The following is a 26438-nucleotide window of genomic DNA, read 5'->3' on the forward strand; positions in this document are numbered from 1 at the left end:
TCTAGCATACCCCAAGAACCCCATCCCATGGTCTAGCATACCCCAAGAACCCCATTCCATGGTCTAGCATACCCCAAGAACCCCATTCCATGGTCTAGCATACCCCAAGAACCCCATTCCATGGTCTAGCATACCCCAAGAACCCCATTCCATGGTCTAGCATACCCCAGGAACCCCATCCCATGGTCTAGCATACCCCAGGAACCCCATTCCATGGTCTAGCATACCCCAGGAACCCCATCCCATGGTCTAGCATACCCCAAGAACCCCATCCCATGGTCTAGCATACCCCAGGAACCCCATTCCATGGTCTAGCATACCCCAAGAACCCCACCCATGGGCTAGCATACCCATAGACCCATGCTGGTATGGGTCTATGGTCCATAGACCCATGGCACTGGTATGCCATGGTCTGGCATACCAGTGACTCTAAGAACTACAGGTAACCTGCAGGTGACCTACAGGTGACCTACAGGTAACCTACAGGTTATGACCGTTAACAAGCTAAAGTTTGGCCTTAGTGAAGAACGACTTGGACTTAATGACCTCAAAAGTCCACCAGGGCCAATTACTCGAAACAGTTGCTATTTCAGGGCCTTGAAACGTTAAAGAAATGATTCGGGTGTAATTAGCTAGTTCGGTTATTTCCGTCGTCTCATAGAGCTTCAATGCACAATTCTGTTTTTTTAATTAACTTAGTATAGATAAGGCAAGAATATCACGCTTCTTAAAAGTTATGAGACTGATCCATTAACCTGGGGCCAGATTCACGAGGGAGTTACGCAAGCACTGACGAACCTGGGGCCAGATTCACGAGGGAGTTACGCAAGCACTGACGAACCAGGGGCCAGATTCACGAGGGAGTTACGCAAGCACTGACGAACCTGGGGCCAGATTCACGAAGCAGATACGCAAGCACTTACGAACCTGGGGCCAGATTCACGAAGCAGTTACGCAAGCACTGACGAACCTGGGGCCAGATTCACGAAGCAGTTACGCAAGCATCTACGAACCTGGGGCCAGATTCACGAAGCAGTTACGCAAGCATCTACGAACCTGGGGCCAGATTCACGAAGCAGATACGCAAGCACTTACGAACCTGGGGCCAGATTCACGAAGCAGTTACGCAAGCACTTACGAACCTGGGGCCAGATTTGCGAAGCAGTTACGCAAGCATCTTCGAACCTGGGGCCAGATTCACGAAGCAGTTACGCAAGCACTTACGAACCTGGGGCCAGATTTGCGAAGCAGTTACGCAAGCATCTACGAACCTGGGGCCAGATTCACGAAGCAGTTACGCAAGCACTTACGAACCTGGGGCCAGAGTCACGAAGCACTTACGCAAGCATCTACGAACCTGGGGCCAGATTCACGAAGCAGTTACACAAGCACTTACGAACCTGTCCATCTTTCCTCCATCTTTGGCGGCTTTGTTTACAATTATTAAACAGTTAATGAGCTCCGAAGCACCAGGAGGCTGTTTATAACAATAACAACAGTTGATTGGCAAGTTTTCATGCTTGTAAACTGTTTAATAAATGTAACCAAAGCCGTCAAAGACTGAGAAAAGACATACACATTCGTAAGTACTTGCGTAACTGCTTCGTGAATCAGGCCCAAGAGTTACAAGGTATCTTTACAAGCAGAAGAGGTGTGCCCAACCGCTCTCATACCTCAGCCACAACAATTGGTATGAATCGAGACTCTGCTGCCCGGCGCGTGCAACCTCTTAAAATGCAAACCTTTAAATATATTGCTGATTCCTATCATTAATTTGGGTGGCTAGTATAAGCGATACATTCATCAGGGCTAAGGGCCTCGTGCGCAGTAAGCGTTCCAGCCGCCCTGGGATATTGGTTAACCAGTCGCCACTAAGGTTCGAATCCCCTTGAATCACTAAGGTTCGAGACGCCTTGAATCACTGAGCTTCAAGACGCCTTGAATCACTGAGCTTCGAGTCGCCTTGAATCACTGAGCTTCAAGACGCCTTGAATCACTGAGCTTCGAGATGCCTTGAATCACTGAGCTTCAAGACGCATTGAATCACTGAGTTTCAAGACGCCTTGAATCACAGAGCTTCGAGTCGCCTTGAATCACTGAGCTTCGAAACGCCTTGAATCAAGGCGATTAAGGGAAGGGAATTATCAGGGGAGGAATGCAGCCAGCCATCACGACTATATAGCACTGGGAAGGGGTCAGGATAAGGATTTAGGATGGGACGGGGGGGAAAGGAATGGTGCCCAACCACTTGTGGACGGTCGGGGATTGAACGCTGACCTGCATGAAGCGAGACCGTCGCTCTACCGTCCAGCCCAAGTGTTTCTAATAGAGAATATAAGAATGAAGATAACTGCAGAAGGCCTATTGGCCCATAAGATGATTGATAAAGATTAAGCCACCCAAGAAATGGCACGGTCATGAATAGCCCGTAAGTGGTACATAGTATTGGCGCATACGAGGCAATTCCTATTTATATCCACCCAATGAGTGCATCTTTCTCTTCCTGCGTTCGAATCGTTCTCAATCAACTTCACCCCCGTAATGCAAATAATTGCCAACAGATCCTAAACACCTAACCTTATCTAGACCCACGTATACACAAAATTATAACAAACGTCCAACAGCCTGGTTGATCAGTCCAGCAACCAGGAGGCCTGGTCGACGACCGGGCCGCGGGGACGCTAAGCCCCGGAAGGACCTCAAGGTAACATTAATGATAATTGCCATCAGAGAGAAAAACAATTTTAGTTGCATAACACGTTTAAAATTCCGGAATGCTTCTAAAGGGGATCGGCCACCGCATGGAATGGCATAGTCTGAGACCATGTGAATACAAGTCGCTTTGCCTGGAAACCAGCATAAATCATTCCAGTGGCCTTCACCGCCTCTTCCAGTCGGTCCAGACCCATCCAGCATGGAAGCTGATGCAGTAGAGACCTCATCTGATTACATACCACCACTCTTTAATGAGTAATAACTTAAATCAGTCACTTATTAGAGAACATTCTTCCAGATCAACAGATTCTTAAATTGCAAAATGTGAGAAGGACTAGAGAATTATTCTCCTCTGCGAGGCGAGGCAAGATGCACTGTGCATCTTTCATAGCAAATATAAATTACTGAGATAATATCTTCTAGCATTGCCTAAGGAGCTGTCCTAGACGTAATTTGCAAGCTTGAGCTGGTGATTGTTTGGCATTACGGGAATTGTTGGCTCGAATGGCAGTTCCTCAGTTGGTTGCCATCTATTGTGGCATTTCCTTAGCTGGTTGCCATCTATTGTGGCATTTCCTTAGCTGGTTGCCATCTATTGTGGCATTTCCTTAGCTGGTTGCCATCTATTGTGGCATTTCCTTAGCTGGTTGCCATCTATTGTGGCATTTCCTTAGATGGTTGCCATCTATTGTGGCATTTCCTTAGCTGGTTGCCATCTATTGTGGCATTCCTTAGCTGGTTGCCATCTATTGTGGCATTTCCTTAGCTGGTTGCCATCTATTGTGACATTTCCTTAGATGGTTGCCATCTATTGTGACATTTCCTTAGATGGTTGCCATCTATTGTGGCAGTTCCTTAGCTGGTTGCCATCTACTGCTTCGTGAATCTGGCCCCAGGTTCGTAAGTGCTTGCGTAACTGCTTCGTTAATCTGGCCCCAGGTTCGTAAGTGCTTCCGTAACTGCTTCGTTAATCTGGCCCCAGGTTCGTAAGTGCTTCCGTAACTGCTTCGTTAATCTGGCCCCAGGTTCGTAAGTGCTTGCGTAACTGCTTCGTGAAATCTGGCCCCAGGTTCGTCAGTGCTTGCGTAACTGCTTCTTGAATCTAGCCCCAGGCTCGTAAGTGCTTGCGCAACTGCTTCGTAAATCAGGCCCCAGGTTCGTAAGTGCTTGTGTAACTGCTTCGTGAATCTGGCCCCTAGTCTTCGCGTCCTCTGACGCACAACAGCATACATATAATCTAATCCAACGCTGCATTAACGACCCTTGCCAACCAACGAGCAGGAAAAACAACATTTTACAAATTGGTGTACTGACATTGAAATGGGAAAATTAGCCAGTAATTGTCCCCTTCAGACACGGAGAGGTATTGCATCATTACCAGAGGTGATGGATGAGCAGGATAGTGGCGATAATGTTTTGTGGATAGTGCCTGTAAGCCGTCCCGGAAGGCTAGTAGGAGACACGCGTGGAGATCCAGTTCTTCGGCAACACCTCCTTCAATATCATGTCAAGATGGCTACCTAGGGCATAGCCAAGGAAGGGGATTATAACTACGGGCTCACCATAGCCCGTGCTACTTGCCCCGCTCCTGCCGGGTAAGTCCACTACGGGCTCACCATAGCCCGTGCTACTTGCCCCACTCCTGCCGGGTAAGTTACGGGCTCACCATAGCCCGTGCTACTTGCCCCGCTCCTGCCGGGTAAGTTATGGGCTCACCATAGCCCGTGCTACTTGCCCCGCTCCTGCCGGGTAAGTCCACTACGGGCTCACCATAGCCCGTGCTACTTGCCCCGCTCCTGCCGGGTAAGTCCACTACGGGCTCACCATAGCCCGTGCTACTTGCCCCGCTCCTGCCGGTAAGTTACGGGCTCACCATAGCCCGTGCTACTTGCCCCGCTCCTGCCGGGTAAGTTACGGGCTCACCATAGCCCGTGCTACTTGCAACTTGTTCAGAGTAGCTGAATCTATAACAACAACTGCCCCTACCCCAATATAGACGAGGTTAACCCCAGCAATCCGCCGAAAAGTGAGGTTTTTGCCCGTCTATCAGACCAATATGGTGACTGGCGTGTTCAATTACCTCTAACCTTTGGCCAATTTGGTACTATGTACTGTTTTTTCTTCGCTGAGGACTGAGACAGTTCCCTAGGTGGATACTCTGGTCAAGGCCGCTTCAGGTCGGCTTTTTCTTCAGCATCTGACCCGTTTGGAAAAGAAGTTGTTTTGTTAACTTGATACTACAAAAGGAGTTAACCAGGAGGAGGTATTTGGGCTATTTGGCCCCAGTGGCGTGCGTGCGTGCGTGTGTGTGTGTGTGTGTGTGTGAGTGTGTGTGTGTGTGTGTGTGTGTGTGTGTGTGTGTGTGTGTGTGTGTGTGTGTGTGTGTGTGTGTGTGTGTGTGTGTGTACTCACCTATTTGTGCTTGCGGGGGTTGAGCTCTGGCTCTTTGGTCCCGTCTCTCAACCGTCAATCAACTGGTGTACAAGTTCCTGAGCCTACTGGGCTCTATCATATCTACACTTAAAACTGTGTATGGAGTCAGCCTCCACCACATCACTGCCTGATGCATTCCATTTGTCAACCACTCTGACACTAAAAAAGTTCTTTCTAACATCTCTGTGGCTCATTTGGGCACTTGGTTTATAGTGTGTGTGTGTGTGTGTGTGTGTGTGTCTCCACACCACACACACACACACCCTAGGAAGCAGCCCGTGACAGCTGACTAACTCCCAGGTACCTATTTACTGCTAGGTAACAGGGGCATTCAGGGTGAAAGAAACTTTGCCCATTTGTTTCCGCCTCGGCCGGGAATCGAATCCGAGTCCTTATGACTACGACCCCCGAGCGTTTAACATAGATATATACAATTAAATATACGTACGTATATGTCTGTGAGGTCCATGAGAGAGAGAGAGAGAGAGAGAGAGAGAGAGAGAGAGAGAGAGAGAGAGAGAGAGAGAGAGAGAGAGAGAGAGAGAGAGAGAGAGAGAGAGAGAGAGAGAGAGAGAGCTGAACCAATAGCAATAAGCAGTATGTCAAACAACTGCATGTTTCAAAGTCAAGTTTCGACCGACCACTGCCTCAGAGAACTGGTTCACACAGGCTGGCAACAGCTTCAGGTATCAGCTTCGATGTCATCTCTGAATTGGTTCGATTCTTCCCCCGTCGAAGATTAATCGTCCTCGAGTGTGTACGAGTCTAGCTTGACCAGTCTAAGAAGCCGAGGTTTCTTGCAGACAATCTTTTATCTGTTGAACGAGTCTTCCTTAAATCCGTAGAGTTATGGTCCAAACACTCAGGTCTGATAGGAAAGGAATTTCTGACTTCCAACGACCTGAAAGTACTAGTATAAGAAGCTATGATTTGGTCAGATCTGAAACCTATGTTTATGGGCAGGACAAAACGTGGACCAGACTGTGCGACACAGTGGTTGCCAGGATCAGGTTGGGTTACCGTTACCTGTGGCAGGTGGCTACCGTTACCTGTGGCAGGTGGCTACCGTTACCTGTGGCAGGTGGCTACCGTTACCTGTGGCAGGTGGCTACCGTTACCTGTGGCAGGTGGCTACCGTTACCTGTGGCAGGTGGCTACCGTTACCTGTAGCAGGTGGCTACCGTTACCTGTAGCAGGTGGCTACCGTTACCTGTAGCAGGTGGCTACCGTTACCTGTGGCAGGTGGCTACCGTTACCTGTGGCAGGTGGCTACCGTCACCTGTGGCAGGTGGCTACCGTTACCTGTGGCAGGTGGCTACCGTTACCTGTGGCAGGTGGCTACCGTTACCTGTGGCAGGTGGCTACCGTTACCTGTGGCAGGTGGCTACAGTTACCTAGGGCAGGTGGCTACAGTTACCTGTGGCAGGTGGCTACCGTTACCTGTGGCAGGTGGCTACCGTTACCTGTGGCAGGTGGCTACCGTTACCTGTGGCAGGTGGCTACCGTTACCTGTGGCAGGTGGCTACAGTTACCTGTGGCAGGTGGCTACCGTTACCTGTGGCAGGTGGCTACCGTTACCTGTGGCAGGTGGCTACCGTTACCTGTGGCAGGTGGCTACCGTTACCTGTAGCAGGTGGCTACCGTTACCTGTGGCAGGTGGCTACCGTTACCTGTGGCCGGTGGCTACCGTTACCTGTGGCAAGTGGCTACCGTTACCTGTGGCAGGTGGCTACCCTTACCTGTAGCAGGTGGCTACCGTTACCTGTAGCAGGTGGCTACCGTTACCTGTAGCAGGTGGCTACCGTTACCTGTAGCAGGTGGCTACCGTTACCTGTGGCAGGTGGCTACCGTTACCTGTGGCCGGTGGCTACCGTTACCTGTGGCAAGTGGCTACCGTTACCTGTGGCAGGTGGCTACCCTTACCTGTAGCAGGTGGCTACCGTTACCTGTAGCAGGTGGCTACCGTTACCTGTAGCAGGTGGCTACCGTTACCTGTAGCAGGTGGCTACCGTTACCTGTGGCAAGTGGCTACCGTTACCTGTGGCAGGTGGCTACCCTTACCTGTGGCAGGTGGCTACCCTTACCTGTGGCAGGTGGCTACCGTTACCTGTGGCAGGTGGCTACCGTTACCTGTGGCAGGTGGCTACCGTTACCTGTGGCAGGTGGCTACCGTTACCTGTAGCAGGTGGCTACCGTTACCTGTGGCAGGTGGCTACCGTTACCTGTGGCAGGTGGCTACCGTTACCAGTTCTACCAACAGGAACGACAAAAAATACAACCTGATTTCATTCATCAGCTACATGGAGCTCCCTGAGTTCCATGCCCCGTATCTAATATGTTCAAAAACCAGACATCTGAAGGCGTTTTTGGGAGGTTCCAGTTCAAAGCCTTTTAAACAAGGTCGTGTTAGAGTGGTTCATCTCTTTCATGTTTTTCTCACCCTCAAACAGCCCAACCACTTGGGCTGGACGGTAGGGCGACGGTCTCGCTTCATGCAGGTCGGTGTTCAATCCCCGACCGTCCAAGTGGTTGGGCACCATTCCTTCCCCCCGTCCTATCTCAAATCCTTATCCTGACCCCTTCCAAGTTGCTATATAGTCGAAATGGCTTGGCGCTTTCTCTTGATAACTCCCTCACCCTCAAACAAGCACAAGAGAGCATTCTGGAATCGAACTATGTCCTGCAAAAACCTTTAGTGTGTTTTTGTAACAAACAACAGCTGTGTTTTGTTTATATTTTATATTTTCTTGTTTAATGTTTACATCACTCGATAAATTGTAAATCTGGTGGTATTATTAACTTGAAAGTAAATGTTGTTTTAAAAATATGATTATGTTTTGGTTATAGTAAACCCGGTTTTAACTACCCACACCAGTGGGGAGTTTCAAGAATCAAGTTTCAAGTTTCAAGAATCCAAAAAGCCTCAAGAATCTCCCAAAAAGCCTCAAGAATCTCCCAAAAAGCCTCAAGAATTTCCCCAAAAGCCTCAAGAATCTCTTAAAAAGCCTCAAGAATCTCCCAAAAAGCTTCGAGAATCTCCCAAAAAGCCTCAAGAATCTCTTAAAAAGCCTCAAGAATCTCTTAAAAAGCCTCAAGAATCTCCCAAAAAGCCTCAAGAATCTCTTAAAAAGCCTCAAGAATCTCCCCAAAGGACCTCAAGAATCTCCCAAAGGACCTCAAGAATCTCCCAAAGGACCTCAAGAATCTCCCAAAGGACCTCAAGAATCTCCCAAAGGACCTCAAGAATCTCCCAAAGGACCTCAAGAATCTCCCAAAAGCCTCAAGAATCTACCAAAAGCCTCAAGAATCTCCCCAAAAGCCTCAAGAATCTCCCAAAAAGCCTCAAGAATCTCCCAAAGAGCCTCAAGAATCTCCCAAAAAGCCTCAAGAATCTCCTAAAAAGCCTCAAGAATCTCCTAAAAAGCCTCAAGAATCTCATTAAAAAACTCAAGAATCTCCTAAAAAGTAGAGGTAGAAGATGCCTTGCAATCTTGCAATCCACCTGGAAGCCGCCCCGAGGCATCTCAAGCCAGCAACAAGCACTAACTGTAACCCTGTAACCCGGTACAGCGACCACCAGGCATCACTCCTCAGTCATCAAGTGACGACGGGCCAAATCCTAGACCACATATGATTAGCATGATAATGTATTTAAGATTGACCAAAAGAAAGGCAGTGAAAAAGTGGCCTTACGGGTGATACCGCGCGTGCCGCACCTCTGGCTCCAGTCTGGTAACTGTTCCTCCAAGTTTTTGTCCGCTGAGTTGGCTTCGGATATCAGGTGGTTGGTGTTGAAAATGGCTGTTTTCTTGCCTGTCTGCTCTCCTTTCAGCGCCACTGGCCCCTCCCTTCCTATTCTTCACTTCCAGCATCACATATTTGCAGATCTTTGACCTCGCGAGACTCTAAAAAAGTTTAAGGGGTGGTGGCAGAGTAGCAGATTGGGATCCTAGTGCCTACAGCGATAGCGTCAAGTGCGGGTTTCGACTCCCGCTGGCGATAACGAGATACTCTCACCGTACTATCGCCTTTTCATGCCGTTATCTTCCTAACTCTTCACGACCAAAGATCACATTCACTCCAGCAAAATCTACCATTCACGGGTTATTCATGCCCATGCCGCCTCTTGGGTGGCTTAATCTTAATCAATCAATACCTCATAATCTTCTCCCAGACACTCATTGGGCCTCATAACAGACCAATCAGAGCACCTCATAAATACATAATTATATTCATTCAATGTGCACTGTAGCTTGAAAGAATTTTGAAAGTAGTTTGAAAGGCGGGGTCCAAGAGCTAATAGCTCGATTCTGCAGACACAATAACTACAAATAGTAAACACACACACACACACACACACACACACACACACACACACACACACACACACACACACACACACACAGAAAATGTAGTGGAACCCTTCTATAACTCTCCACTTGTCAAAATAGTTTCATGTACACACGCATTTGAAACACACAGGTACACACGTAAGGTGTACCTTTGTGTACATGTGGTGGTGTAGAGGTGTGCTGGTGTAGGGGCTGGAGGTGTAGTGGTACACATACCATTCTTGTGTAGTGTATTGTGAAGACTAATAATAAACAGAAGTTCCCCTGTGACTCTTAATATCCCCATTGGTCAAGCTATTATGTATTAGCGATAAGACCTACCATTAATGTATAATGACTTACTGTAAATATAAAGCTCTTGTAATAACACTTTCTCTGTAACTAACTGACATTATAACTATAAGGTGTGAAGGATAGATGAAATTGTTTATGTAATAATCTAAGATGAGGTCTGATAAAGACCTTTTGTGCCCTCTAATGCTTTTTCCGCTACCGCTCACAGGATGAGTATGGGGTGCACAATAAACTAGCCAACAATCAAACCATCTTGTGTTGGTCAAACCATCACACACTCATACAGAAATCTTCCAAGATTCAATGTAGAAAACAGCTTTTTTATAGAGCAATTTAGTCTAACTCTGCTAAAATTTACATTCAAATGACACCTGATAAGTAGCTAACATAGAAATGTCTACCATAAACATCTCTTCTAATAGGTTAAAAAAAATCTATCTTACATAATCTTATTTTTACATATAAGAACCGAGCAAAACAATGCTACATATCCATCAATATGTCATGTTTAAGACATATTGATGAATATGTAGCATATTCTTTTTTTCACATATTTGGAGCAGTCATTTGCATGTCCTACTGCCTGGGTGCAATTATGTAGCTCATTCTTCTATTTTGGTAGTACTTAAAGTACCGACGAGGACCATAGTACATATACCGACATACAACGAAATTAGAAAGTAGATATCTGTACTATTGAGTTGAACAAACTGGAAAAGGAATTTTTTACTTATGTTGCTTTGACAAACTAACCTATACTAACGTCACTAGGCCTAATGCACTATATCTGAGGCCAGATATAGCATATATGTGAACTATACTAGGCCTAAAAATATTTAAATTTGTTTTAGAATTTCTTAATAGTCAATATACTACTATCTAAAAGCTAAGAATGTCGAATTCTGACTATTAACGATTGTCACAATAGGCACTATCTAAATATGAGGATGGATTGAACAATTGGGATTTTATTAAGTCACAAATAGAACCAGCAATGCTCTCAACAGACGTACAAGAGACGTACTTGGTTGATTACCTGCTTGATGGGGTTCTGGGAGTTCTTCTACTCCCCAAGCCCGGCCCGAGGCCAGGCTTGACTTGTGAGAGTTTGGTCCACCAGGCTGTTGCTTGGAGCGGCCCGCAGGCCCACATATACCTGCTTGATGGGGTTCTGGGAGTTCTTCTACTGCCCAAGCCCGGCCCGAGGCCAGGCTTGACTTGTGAGAGTTTGGTCCACCAGGCTGTTGCTTGGAGCGGCCCGCAGGCCCACATATACCTGCTTGATGGGGTTCTGGGAGTTCTTCTACTCCCCAAGCCCGGCCCGAGGCCAGGCTTGACTTGTGAGAGTTTGGTCCACCAAGCTGTTGCTTGGAGCGGCCCGCAGGCCCACATATACCTGCTTGATGGGGTTCTGGGAGTTCTTCTACTCCCCAAGCCCGGCCCGAGGCCAGGCTTGACTTGTGAGAGTTTGGTCCACCAGGCTGTTGCTTGGAGCGGCCCGCAGGCCCACATACCCACCACAGCCTGGCTGGTCCGGTACTCCTTGGAGGAATAAATCTAGTTTCCTCTTGAAGATGTCCACGGTTGTTCCGGCAATATTTTTTATGCTCGCTCGAAGCTGTTCCGTAGAAGCTGTTCCTTAACGCCTGAAGTAATCTACGCGCGCTTGAGAAAATCTGAGCTTCAACTCTTCCTCCAGTACTCTTGTAATTATTGAATTAAATAACCCTTATTATCTTTACTGCTAAGCCCTCGTCTCGGAGCTTCGTGAATCCTCACTACACGCTCCGTAGAGACATTTATTGCTGTGTTAATTGATTTATTGCAAGACTTTTCCATCTTTTTGTGCGTATATCTTTATGGGCCTAGGGACAGGTAGCGGGGAATGCGCTCCATATCTCTAGCTTGCCCTTGTGTTCTAATTGAACACAGAACACCACGTAACCACCGCTTCGCTGGCTTAACAACCTCTCGCCCCCTATTAACGTCTCTCTCCAGTAATATAGAGTATATATGTATATTTTTTCCCTGGATTACAGATTAATTTCCAACGTTACTGAATAACTCACAGGAAACACATTAAATTTAATACATCACTTAACCAATTTGAGCTTCCTTATAATGGGAAAATGGGGGGGAGGGTGGCTATCATAACGAGGATAGCACAATAGTTTCCCAACTCTACCAGGGTTTACGAGCGGTGGTTAAGCACAGTGCCAAGGTAGGTATACCTGAAGGGAATGTATACAGGGGAAAAGCGCCAAGCCATTACGACTATATACCACTGGGAAGGGGTCAGGATAAGGATTTTGGGATGGGACGGGGGGGAAAGGAATGGTGCCCAATTCCTTGTGGACGGTCTCGGGGGACTGAACGCCGACCTGCATGAAGCGAGACTGTCGCTCTACCGTCCAGCCCAAGTGGTTGGGTGTGACAAAGCTTGTAGCAAGAGCCAAGCTTGTAGTAAGAGCCAAGCTTGTAGTAAGAGCCAAGCTTGCTGAACTACCCGCCAATCTAAGCAACAAATCACATATTAGCCTCAAAGTAGCATTATATAGTAATCTTGAATTATCACATTAACTACCCAAGATTACTTGCCAACAACCTTTTTTATGATCGCTAATTTATACCACTGCTAATAATTAACTTTGTTCATGATAACAGACCAATTTAGAACGAAATTCGTACATGTTCCAATTTATTATACGTGTAAAAGAAAAAAATTCAGGCTTTGTTGGGTATATTTTTTGTTAAATTAAGCTGGCTAGTTTAACAAAATATTGAGACGGGAAGCTAACATCCGGAGAACACCCAGAGAACACCAAGAGAACATCAGAGAACACCCGGAGAACACCCAGAACACTAGAGAACATCAGAGAACACCCGGAGAACATCAGAGAACACCCGGAGAACACCCAGAACACTAGAGAACATCAGAGAACACCCGGAGAACATCAGAGAACACCCGGAGAACACCCAGAACACTAGAGAACATCAGAGAACACCCGGAGAACATCAGAGAACACCCAGAACATCAGAACACCCAGAGAACATCAGAGAACACCCAGAGAACATCAGAGAACACCCAGAGAACATCAGAGAACATCAGAGAACATCAGAGAACACTCAGAGAACACCCAGAGAACATCAGAGAACACCCAGAGAACATCAGAGAACACCCAAACATCAGAGAACACCCAGAGGACACCCAGAACACCAGAGAACACCCAGAGAACACCAGAACACCCAGAGAACATCAGAGAACACCCGGAGAACACCCAGAACACCCAGAGAACATCAGAGAACACCCAGAGAACATCAGAGAACACCCAGAGAACATCAGAGAACACTCAGAGAACACCCAAACATCAGAGAACACCCAGAGGACACCCAGAACACCAGAGAACACCCAGAGAACATCAGAGAACACCCAGAGGACACCCAGAGAACATCAGAGAACACCCAGAGAACATCAGAGAACACTCAGAGAACACCCAAACATCAGAGAACACCCAGAGGACACCCAGAACACCAGAGAACACCCAGAGAACACCTGAAGAGCACCAGGAGAACAATCAAACGAGCCAAGAATACCGAACAACTCATCGCTGTTTAGAAAACTAAGGTTTTCAACAACAATTCTTACAACAAAATACCCCAAAAAAATTATCAATTACATATATTGCTTCACATATTGCATGTTTTTTTAATAAAAAAAACATTATGCGGTTAAAAGGCAAAATTTGGCATTGGTGACCTTTCGGAGATAAATCATTTATTATGAGTGATATGAGGACAAGGAACTAGGGTTATGAGGACGGAGGGAAGGAATAGTGCCCAATCGCTTGCGCAATCGGGAATCGAACACAGGATTGCTCCCAAGACAAGCATTGTTTCCTGCCTGATCTCATTTGAGCCATTTAGATTTATCCTACAGCCTCAAGGAAGCCATTAAGTTATAAAGTTACTTTACGAACGTATTATAAAGTATCCCAACAGACTGATATTACTTAATTAAAGCCGGCATTAAGTAATGGCCACTCCTGAAAAATGCACTAATTATGGTGATTAAAGTAAAAATAATTACCATAAGCAACTGTTAGTGATGCCTGCTAAAGCATAAGTGTGTGTGTGTGTGTGTGTGTGTGTGTGTGTGTGTGTGTGTGTGTGTGTGTGTGTGTGTGTGTGTGTGTAATTACCTAAGTGTAGTTACAGGATGAGAGCTACGCTCGTGGTGTCCCGTCTTCCCAGCACTCTTAGTGTGTGTGTGTGTGTGTGTGTGTGTGTGTGTGTGTGTGTGTGTGTGTCTGTGTCTGTGTGTGTGTGTGTGTGTAATTACCTAAGTGTAGTTACAGGATGAGAGCTACGCTCGTGGTGTCCCGTCTTCCCAGCACTCTTAGTGTGTGTGTGTGTGTGTGTGTGTGTGTGTGTGTGTGTGTGTGTGTGTGTGTGTGTGTGTGTGTGTGTGTGTGTGTGTGATTACCTAAGTGTAATTACCTAAGTGTAGTTACAGGATGAGAGCTACGCTCGTGGTGTCCCGTCTTCCCAGCACTCTTAGTGTGTGTGTGTGTGTGTGTGTGTGTGTGTGTGTGTGTGTGTGTGTGTGTGTGTGTGTGTGTGTGTGTGTGTGTGTGTGTGTGTGTGTGTGTGCGTGCGTGCGTGCGTGTGTATGTGTCTGAGTGGGCTGCTTCGCTTGCAGTCTCAGCCTGCAACAGTTTTCAACCCCCGGCGGAAATTCCACGCGACAGATACCCAACCCAAGACGCCGAATGACGTTAGACTGGTCCAACATCCCCTCGTAACGACCCAACCATTCCTGACATCTCACACAATCACCTCAGCCCCCCGCCCCCCCCCCTATTCTCCGGTGATTAAGAAGCTTGGGTGAATCGTAGGACGAGGTGAACCCACTTTCAAATTTCTGCATGTTAATTTACGGGATATTCATGCCCGTGCCACATCCCAGGTATACATATGTTAGCTATGTATACCCGTGTCTTTAGTGTATCCTTAAAGATACATAGAATGAAAAATAGCCATAAGAAAGTTAGCAATGGTCAAAATACTGTTGTATTTAATTACATGGTGTATTTATACACCTGTATACATAATACATGGTGTATTATACACCTGTATACATAATACATGGTGTATTATACACATGTATACATAATACATGGTGTATTATACACCGGTATACATAATACATGGTGTATTATACACCTGTATACATAATACATGGTGTATTATACACCTGTATACATAATACATGGTGTATTTATACACCTGTATACATAATACATGGTGTATTATACACCTGTATACATAATACATGGTGTATTTATACACCTGTATACATAATACATGGTGTATTATACACCTGTATACATAATACATGGTGTATTATACACCTGTATACATAATACATGGTGTATTATACACCTGTATACATAATACATGATGTATTATACACCTGTATATATAATACATGGTGTATTATACACCGGTATACATAATACATGGTGTATTATACACCGGTATACATAATACATGGTGTATTTATACACCTGTATACATAATACATGGTGTATTATACACCTGTATACATAATACATGGTGTATTTATACACCTGTATACATAATACATGGTGTATTATACACCTGTATACATAATACATGGTGTATTTATACACCTGTATACATAATACATGGTGTATTATACACCTGTATACATAATACATGGTGTATTTATACACCTGTATACATAATACATGGTGTATTATACACCTGTATACATAATACATGGTGTATTATACACCGGTATACATAATACATGGTGTATTATACACCGGTATACATAATACATGGTGTATTTATACACCTGTATACATAATACATGGTGTATTATACACCTGTATACATAATACATGGTGTATTTATACACCTGTATACATAATACACGGTGTATTATACACCTGTATACATAATACATGGTGTATTTATACACCTGTATACATAATACACGGTGTATTATACACCTGTATACATAATACATGGTGTATTTATACACCTGTATACATAATACATGGTGTATTATACACCTGTATACATAATACATGGTGTATTTATACACCTGTATACATAATACATGGTGTATTATACACCTGTATACATAATACATGGTGTATTTATATACCTGTATACATAATACATGGTGTATTATACACCGGTATTCATAATAGCCAAACTTGAATACTTAATAAAACACGTTTGAATTCCCCTTAATGTATCCCCGTTGAATTCACCTTAAATGAATTCAAAAATACTTTTTTTTAATTAAAATTTAAATATATAAAGCCCATGATGATCTTAGTGTGTAGTGAGGTTCAAAAGTTCACAGTGTTGTGAGGTTCAAAGTTCATGATGTAATAACGTTCAAAAGTTCAGTGTAGTGACGTTCAAAAGTTCATTGTGTAGCGAGGTTCAAAAGTTCAGTGTAGTGAGGTTCAAAAGTTCAGTGTAGTGAGGTTCAAAAGTTCATTGTGTAGTGAGGTTCAAAAGTTCAGTGTAGTGAGGTTCAAAAGTTCATAGTGTAGTGAGGTTCAAAAGTTCATAGTGTAATAACGTTCAAAAGTTCAGTATAGTAACATTGAAAAGTTCACAATGAAGCAATGTTCAAAAGTTCACAGAGTACTTACATCGACGCCATTCCACATGTAGTGCATGGCATCATGGTGAGGGTTGTTCATATGTTCAGCCATAACACTCATCCAATGAACAAGGCCCTGCGGTGCCGCCTGTTGAGTCGTGGGCGGCGAGGAACCGCCCGCGCCGCCCACTACTCCCGCCCCTTTGTTGTGCGAGCCTTCTCCACCTGGAGGCCACACCAACGCCGCCTGTAATACGTGCAAAACATGAACGGTTAGTTAGGAGCAATCATATAAACAGCTATACTCAACTATTGAGAGGCGGGGCCGGAGAGCCGAAGCTCAACCCCGCGTCAGCACAACTAGGTGAGTAATTGTCACAGTATGTTTAGTATGTCACATATGCACGTATTTAATAAGTCAATATTGACTATACGAAAGTGCGAGAACGGGTTAGATTAAAAGCTAACCAGCAAACGAAGAAACTTAAACTGAACAGGAATTAAAAAGATAATGAATACCAAGATAATTACACTAACTACACTAATTAACAAAACACAATATTGAACTTAAATAAACTTACTAAAATACCAATTGATAAAACTCAGCAGCGACAACAAAGACTAATTCGAAATTACAATTAAAAATGAAAAGATTACATCAATTTATGCAAAAACAGAAATTATAACAAATTATATATAAAAAATTACACAGAATATAGAAAAAACAAAAATATTAGACAATAATAAACATCAAAAATTATGCTTAATAGATTAACTAGGCAGATATAATTATAAAACCAGTCGTTAATCAAAATTTAATAAGCATCCAAGACACAAAATAAGGGGGAACTAAAATATATAATTAAGCATATAATATATTAATATATATTATATATATATATATATAATATGCATATATATATATTATATATATATATATATATATATATATATATATATATATATATATATATATATATATATATATATATACACATATAAGTGTGTGTTTTCTGTAAACTGTAACATTGCAATAAAATCATATATATATATATATATATATATATATATATATATATATATATATATATATATATATATATATATATATATATATATATATATATATGCGAACAAGCCTGAATGGTACCATTCAGGCTTGTTCGCATTTGTGTTCCTCACGTGTGCCCCAAAGAATGAGGTGATTTGGTGAAATGCTATGCCCAAGATTACCATCCGAGTTGCCGTCGGGGAAGTGGCTCAAATAGCCTCGGCTATCACTTCCTTTTGACGGCCGTGATGGTCAAGCGGATTAAGGCGCCCTGTAGTTACCAGTTGCGTTGCTTCTGGGAGTATGGGTTCGAGTCACTTCTGGGGTGTGAGTTTTCATTCATATATATATATATATATATATATATATATATATATATATATATATATATATATATATATATATATATATATATATATCATGACAGAGTAAGTATGAGCCCATAGACACCTGTGGAACCGGAAGTGAGAGGGAAGAGACTTGGGCAAGAGAAGGGTAAGAAAGGAGCAGAGGCTTGGGCAAGAGAAGGGTAAGAAAGGAGCAGAGGCTTGGGCAAGAGAAGGGTAAGAAAGGAGCAGAGGCTTGGGCAAGAGAAGGGTAAGAAAGGAGCAGAGGCTTGGGCAAGAGAAGGGTAAGAAAGGAGCAGAGGCTTGGGCAAGAGAAGGGTAAGAAAGGAGCAGAGACTGAAGCTTGAGAAGGGTGTAAGAGAGGCTAGCACACCGGCTAGCACCTAACTAGACCCCCACTTTCTACTCTCCCACTTTGTGGCGCCTACGGAAGAGGTCCACTTGTGGGAAAGGGGGTGACGGGTGCCCCAAAGTGGTGGTGTCAGACACAACCGGTGTCAAGCCGATCTGGTGTCATAAACAAACAAACCAGCCGTTATCTTGTGATCTTGAGGTTATCTAGAGATGATTTCGGGGCTTTAGTGTCCCCGCGGCCCGGTCCTCGACCAGGCCTCCACCCCCAGGAAGCAGCCCGTGACAGCTGACTAACACCCAGGTACCTATTTACTGCTAGGTAACAGGGCCATTCAGGGGTGAAAGAAACTTTGCCCATTTGTTTCTGCCTCGTGCGGGAATCGAATCCGCGCCACAGAATTACGAGTCCTGCGCGCTATCCACCAGGCTACGAGGCCCCCGTGAAACCGAGCCGTGAAACCAGATAAAAAATGATATGCGATTTTTGCTACAATATAAAATTTAACAAATTCCCAAACACCCAGAAAGAAGATATAGTCTTTACTCCAGAAATGAATAAAGCTCAATGTCCTTCAGCCTACGAATGGAGTTGTTAAAGCCAATTTGATGCTCTGCTGTCAATTAGAAAGCCGAAGAGACAGCGAAATGCTTTTTATAATTAACTTTTTTAACATTCTTCCCGCTAGAACACAGATCAGGAATATTTCCTTAACATATCCACAAGGGCCGTGACGAGGATTCGAACCTACGTCCGAGAGCATCCCAGACGCTGCCTTAATCGACTGAGCTACGACATGGTCAAAAGAATTGAAACCAGAAGTTCTACTGAACTTACTGGATCCTGTAGCCTCTCCGAGACACAAACCAGGGTTTTACACAACTCCCCCCTGCACTCGAGCTATGTCAATAGGCCTTTTACACCTCTTCACCCTTACTTCATTACACTTTCATTCCAGCCATTGTGGATTTGTTCATTTGATCCATCACGCTATTGTGATTCCTGTGTGTAATATTTCCTGGTCTCATGTGAATATATGCCACTACCTCTCCCAATATTCGTATATAGACCTAGTCAACCATAGACCTAGCCGTCCTAGCCGTCCAGATCCTAGCCGTCCTAGCCGTCCAGATCCTAGCCGTCCTAGCCGTCCAGATCCTAGCCGTCCTAGCCGTCCAGATCCTAGCCGTCCTAGCCGTCCAGATCCTAGCCGTCCTAGCCGTCCAGATCCTAGCCGTCCTAGCCGTCCAGATCCTAGCCGTCCTAGCCGTCCAGATCCTAGCCGTCCAGATCCTAGCCGTCCAGATCCTAGCCGTCCTAGCCGTCCAGATCCTAGCCGTCCTAGCCGTCCAGATCCTAGCCGTACACCTCCTAGCCGACCCGCATCTACCCCTCCTCCTCCTCCTCCTCCAAGAACAGTCATCCTTGGGGCTCCGAGAAACGAGTCTTCTTGAACTTCGACATTTCCTCGGCTCAACTGGACAGAGAAAACAACAGTTTTCAGAGCATAACAAAGCAATAATTTTCGCTCGCACTAATTTTAGTCAAAAAAGCTCAATTGTAAATTGAACAGTAACTAGAAACAATAGACAATCAATTCACCCATACAATCCATCAAAAGACCAATCTCTAATCACCAGGGGATTACCACCAGACAAAAACTGGTTTAATAGCCAAATCGCTGCTACAAAGAGACGATGAATATAGAAATCGTCCCAAACGAGGAAGACTTCGTGTCGGGGACAGTCTCCAAGATACGCATTTATCCCGTCTATTGTCTTAGACCTTTTGACGGCAGACTTGCCCGCACTCCGGAAGCTGCGGGATTGAACGACATCACGCAAGGCAAGCGACGTCTCTAGACTGCTGGGGGGACAGAGGGCCGCTCCGGGCCCTATATATATATATATGGGGAGGATTCGAATCGGGCACCGCTCCTGTGCCAGGTAAGTCCACTACGGGCTCACCATAGCCCGTGCTACTTGCCCCGCTCCTGTGCCAGGTAAGTCCACTACGGGCTCACCATAGCCCGTGCTACTTGCCCCGCTCCTGTGCCAGGTAAGTCCACTACGGGCTCACCATAGCCCGTGCTACTTGCCCCGTTCCTGAGCCAGGTAAGTCCACTACGGGCTCACCATAGCCCGTGCTACTTGCCCCGCTCCTGTGCCAGGTAAGTCCACTACAGGATCACCATAGCCCGTGCTACTTGCCCCGCTCCTGAGCCAGGTAAGTCCACTACGGGCTCACCATAGCCCGTGCTACTTGCCCCGCTCCTGTGCCAGGTAAGTCCACTACGGGCTCACCATAGCCCGTGCTACTTGCCCCGCTCCTGTGCCAGGTAAGTCCACTACAGGATCACCATAGCCCGTGCTACTTGCCCCGCTCCTGTGCCAGGTAAGTCCACTACGGGATCACCATAGCCCGTGCTACTTGAACTTGTTCCGAGTAGCTGAATCTATAAACAAAGATTCGAACCTGTACACAGTGAACTCTAAAGCAATAGTACTTGAAAGTACATTAATAATTCTTTTGAGCTGTCGCTTAAAAGCTAAAGATATATTACCGTCTATAATGAGTACATTTAGCACCTATAATGAGTACATTTAGTACCTATAATGAGTACATTTAGTATCTATAATGAGTACATTTAGTACCTATAATGAGAACATTTAGCCCCTATAATGAGAACACTTAGCCCCTATAATGAGAACATTCAGCCCCTATAATGAGAACACTTAGCCCTTATAATGAGAACATTCAGCGCCTATAATGAGAACACTTAGCCCCTATAATGAGAACATTCAGCCCCTATAATGAGAACATTTAGCCCCTATAATGAGAACACTTAGCCCCTATAATGAGAACACTTAGCCCCTATAATGAGAACATTCAGCCCCTATAATGTGAACACTTAGCCCCTATAATGAGAACATTCAGCCCCTATAATGTGAACACTTAGCCCCTATAATGAGAACATTCAGCCCCTATAATGAGAACACTTAGCCCCTATAATGAGAACATTCAGCCCCTATAATGAGAACACAGCCCCTATAATGAGAACATTCAGCCCCTATAATGTGAACATTCACCGCCTATAATGTGAACATTCAGCGCCTCTACGCTGAAAATTTTGTTTCAAGACAAGAGCGTAATTTTGTAGCTAATCTCCAAGACAAAAGATTAAGAAAGAGCTACTTCAATGCACTCTGAATGAGTGCAACACCGCCCAACCGATAGACTGAGTGGTAAGTGCGAAGCGATAGACAATGCAATCATTGCAATTCACGTCGTGTGTAACCTTGGTAATGAAAAATATGCCGTATCACCACAGGCTAATCTATCTTGAGGTTATCTTGAGGTTATCTTGAGACGATTTCGGGGCTTTTTAGTGTCCCCGCGGCCCGGTCCTCGACCAGGCCTCCACCCCCAGGAAGCAGCCCGTGACAGCTGACTAACACCCAGGTACCTATTTTACTGCTAGGTAACAGGGGCATAGGGTGAAAGAAACAATGCCCATTGTTTCTCGCCGGCGCCTGGGATCGAACCCAGGACCACAGGATCACAAGTCCAGCGTGCTGTCCGCTCGGCCGACCGGCTCCCGTCATTCTCTTTCTAATTAAACACCAAAAAGGGTTACCTTGAGGTGCTTCCGGGGCTTAGCGTCCCCGCGGCCCGGTCGTCGACCAGGCCTCCTGGTTGCCGGACTGATCAACCAGGTTGTTGGACGCGGCTGCTCGCAGCCTGACGTATGAGTCACAGCCTGGTTGATCAGGTATCCTTTGGAGGTGCTTATCCAGTTCTCTCTTGAACACTGTGAGGGGTCGGCCAGTTATGTCCCTTATGTGTAGGGGCCAACAGATCCTCCTGTTAACAGGCGTTAATGTACGTATTTCAGATCAAACTAAACACCGTTAACGGTAACCCAGTGATCAAATGTTAAACAGGATCGAACGTTGACCAGACCACACACTAGAAGTTGAAGGGACGACGACGTTTCGGTCCGTCCTGGACCATTCTCAAGTCGATTGTGTTATCTTATGTAAATAGGATTACCAGTGATAGCCAGTGGGATTCAGAGGTGGTCGAGGCATGATAGTGCTATGTGTTGGGTGGTAGCTAGGGGTCATGTCTGCGGTATTTAGCAAGGAGAAGACGACCTTCTTAGCTCCTCGACGCCTCTAGAGCATCTCTCAAGGCGATCCTGGATTGTTAATTGTTTTCCGTAGGCGGAAAGTTGATTGTAGAGCGTTGAAATGTTCGCTTTGGCAGTGCGCATCTCTTCTGTTTCTCTGCGCTGTTGTACCGCGCTCTAGTGCTGTTCAGTTGTACCACGCTCTTGTACCACGTTCCTGTACCGCGCATTTGTACCCTGGTCTTGTACCACGTTCCTGTACCGCGCATTTGTACCCTGGTCTTGTACCACGTTCCTGTACCGCGCATTTGTACCCTGGTCTTGTACCACGTTCCTGTACCGCGCATTTGTATTCCCCACTCTTGTACCACGTTCCTGTACCGCACATTTGTACCCTGGTCTTGTACCACGTTTCTGTACAGCACATTTGTACCCCCTGCTCTTGTACCACGTTCCTGTACCGCACATTTGTACCCTGGTCTTGTACCACGTCCCTGTACCGCACATTTGTACCCTGGTCTTGTACCACGTCCCTGTACCGCGCATTTGTACCCTGGTCTTGTACCACGTTCCTGTACCGCACATTTGTACCCTGGTCTTGTACCACGTCCCTGTACCGCACATTTGTACCCTGGTCTTGTACCACGTTCCTGTACCGCACATTTGTACCCCCTGGTCTTGTACCACGTTCCTGTACCGCACATTTGTACCTCCTGCTCTTGTTCCACGTTCCTGTACCGCACATTTGTATTCCCTGCTCTTGTACCACGTTCCTGTACCGCACATTTGTATTCCCTGCTCTTGTACCACGTTCCTGTACCGCACATTTGTACCACGCTCTTCCATCGCTCTTATAACTTAAAACAATTCTTCGTTTTGACCAGAAAACAAGACAATATTTCTAGACGTTTCTAGACGTTTCTTCACTAGAAGGTGAAGGGACGACGACGTTTCGGTCCGTCCTGGGCCATTCTCAAGTCGACAAAGTTTCACTTTAAATGCAACTTTAAGTTCTACTTTCCAAATATTCCGGTTAAACAATTTTCATACTGAAGTCCAACTTAAAAAGTCCCACATTCCTGGTTGCCATTCAGCCAACAACGTCCATAAAAGGCCAAACCTGACAATCTGAGAGAATGCCAAAATCGCTCTACTGCTTATATATATAAGGGGGAGATTGGCTAGTCACTTTATTCCTAGAATTTTCATGCTAATCACTAGTCAGAAGACGGATTACCTGTCACTTAATGCTGAAGACTTGAGGGGTCAGTAAATCGAGTGCTAAGACTTAGTACAAGAAAAGGCTTTTCTGACAGACTCAAAGATAATATTTGTTTAAATAATGCATGGTGAGAATATTTTTTAAGTCCTCTTTCTATTAGCACTATGATTAGTACGAGGGCCTGACAGCTGAGTGGTCAGCGCTCGGGATTCGTAGTCCTAAGGTTCCGGGTTCGATCCCCGGTGAAGGCGGAAACAAATGGGCAGTTTCTTTCACCCCGATGCCCCTGTTTTTTCTAGCAGTAAATAGGTACCTGGGAGTTAGACAGCTGCTACGGGCTGCTTCCTGTTGATGTGTAACAAAAAGGAGGCCTGGTCGAGGACCGGGCCGCGGAGACGCTAAGCCCCGAAATCATCTCAAGATAACCTCAAGATGTCCACTTTCTACAGGCACTCTGATAGCACCATTAGCCTGCCTTAACTTCAGCTAAATTACTCCACGACTTCCTTAGGGAGCCGGTCGGCCGAGCGGACAGCACGCTGGACTTGTGATCCTGTGGTCCTGGGTTCGATCCCAGGCGCCGGCGAGAAACAATGGGCAGAGTTTCTTTCACCCTATGCCCCTGTTACCTAGCAGTAAAACAGGTACCTGGGTGTTAGTCAGCTGTCACGGGCTGCTTCCTGGGGGTGGAGGCCTGGTCGAGGACCGGGCCGCGGGGACACTAAAGCCCCGAAATCATCTCAAGATAACCTCAAGATAACCATAGGTCATAAGTGAAGGAAATTCTTACATTGATTTAAAAACACGTTTGTAACGGGAATGAAGGTTAGGTTAGGTTAGGACGGACACTTAAGAACCAATTATATATGGTTCTAGCTCCATGACCATTCTATATTATAGCATCTATACAAGGCCTGTATATCCATACACTAATTAGAAATAGACGAAGCACAATATTTTCGACTACAAGCTTGAGCACAAGGTCAAATACAAGGTCAAATACAAGGTCAAATACAAGCTCAAATACAAGGTCAAATACAAGTCTTTCTTTTCACAGCATTAGGGATTGTTCCTACTTTTTTTCTAATACTTAGTAAGATTGGGCAAATCCCTAATCTGATTAAATGGAATAAAGTTAATTTATAATTAACGAGATCAGTGTTTTTGACATGACTTAATATGCTCTAAAAGTTCAATGATATACAGAAATATATGATATATATATATATATATATATATGTATATAAATAAAAGTTCAGTTATATATATATGTATATATATATATATATATATATATATATATATATATATATATATATATATATATATATATATATATATATATATATATATGCGAACAAGCCTGAATGGTCCCCAGGACATATGCAACTGAAAACTCACACCCCAGAAGTGACTCGAACCCATACTCCCAGAAGCAACGCAACTGGTATGTACAAGACGCCTTAATCCACTTGACCATCACGACCGGACAAAATGAGGTCCTTGATGAGGTCTTGACAAATTGATGGTCAAGTGGATTAAGGCGTCTTGTACATACCAGTTGCGTTGCTTCTGGGAGTATGGGTTCGAGTCACTTCTGGGGTGTGAGTTTTCAGTTATATATATATATATATATATATATATATATATATTTCTAACACGAATTTTCTCAATCTTTCGTACATTACGCTTCACTGTTGGAGGTAAATCAAAAATCACTTCTCCAAAATTCATTTTTATTTCTAGTCTGACGCGACACGGGCGCGTTTCGTAAAACTTATTACATTTTCAAAGACTTCACAAATACACAACTGATTAGAACTTGCGTTTCCCTGATTTTATATCTACATTTGAGTGAGGTGGGAAGGGTGATGTGGCATTAACACAAGACAGAACACTAGGGGATATTAATAGGGTATTAAAAGTATCAACACAAGACAGAACAGAAACAATGGGTATTGAATAGAAGTGTTTGTAGAAAGCCTATTGGTCCATATTTCTTGATGCTTCTATATTGGAGCGGAGTCTTGAGGTGGGTAGAATATAGTTGTGCAATAATTGGCTGTTGATTGCTGGTGTTGACTTCTTGATGTGTAGTGCCTCGCAAACGTCAAGCCGCCTGCTATCGCTGTATCTATCGATGATTTCTGTGTTGTTTACTAGGATTTAGAAATCCTAGTAAACAACACAGAAATCATCGACTAGGATTTAGAAATCCTAGTAAACAACACAGAAATCATCGATAGATACAGCGATAGCAGGCGGCTTGACGTTTGCGAGGCACTACACATCAAGAAGTCAACACCAGCAATCAACAGCCAATTATTGCACAACTATATTCTACCCACCTCAAGACTCCGCTCCAATATAGAAGCATCAAGAAATATGGACCAATAGGCTTTCTACAAACACTTCTATTCAATACCCATTGTTTCTGTTCTGTCTTGTGTTGATACTTTTAATACCCTATTAATATCCCCTAGTGTTCTGTCTTGTGTTAATGCCACATCACCCTTCCCACCTCACTCAAATGTAGATATAAAATCAGGGAAACGCAAGTTCTAATCAGTTGTGTATTTGTGAAGTCTTTGAAAATGTAATAAGTTTTACGAAACGCGCCCGTGTCGCGTCAGACTAGAAATAAAAATGAATTTTGGAGAAGTGATTTTTGATTTACCTCCAACAGTGAAGCGTAATGTACGAAAGATTGAGAAAATTCGTGTTAGAATTATTAATCTTACTTTTTCGGTCATATTTAATAATATTTGTCTACAGGAAAGACTGCTACCAAAATATACTAATATATATATATATATATATATATATATATATATATATATATATATATATATATATATATATATATATATATATATATATATATAAATCAC

The 26438-nt window shown here is 44.5% G+C and overlaps 1 protein-coding gene across 3 annotated transcripts in view; it reads right to left on the reverse strand.

Annotated features, from left to right (window-relative positions):
* Nucleotides 1–26438, reverse strand: part of LOC123774108 (zinc finger protein rotund-like) — a 240997-nt gene that overhangs the window by 177672 nt on the left and 36887 nt on the right. For all 3 annotated transcript variants that reach the window (XM_069312734.1, XM_069312733.1, XM_069312735.1), the window contains exon 2: nt 16493–16690. In XM_069312734.1, the coding sequence (XP_069168835.1) occupies nt 16493–16690 (198 nt within the window). The remainder of the gene's footprint in view (nt 1–16492; nt 16691–26438) is intronic.

This window comes from Procambarus clarkii, chromosome 73, assembly GCF_040958095.1.
Source record: "Procambarus clarkii isolate CNS0578487 chromosome 73, FALCON_Pclarkii_2.0, whole genome shotgun sequence".
Taxonomy (NCBI): Eukaryota; Metazoa; Arthropoda; class Malacostraca; order Decapoda; family Cambaridae; genus Procambarus; species Procambarus clarkii.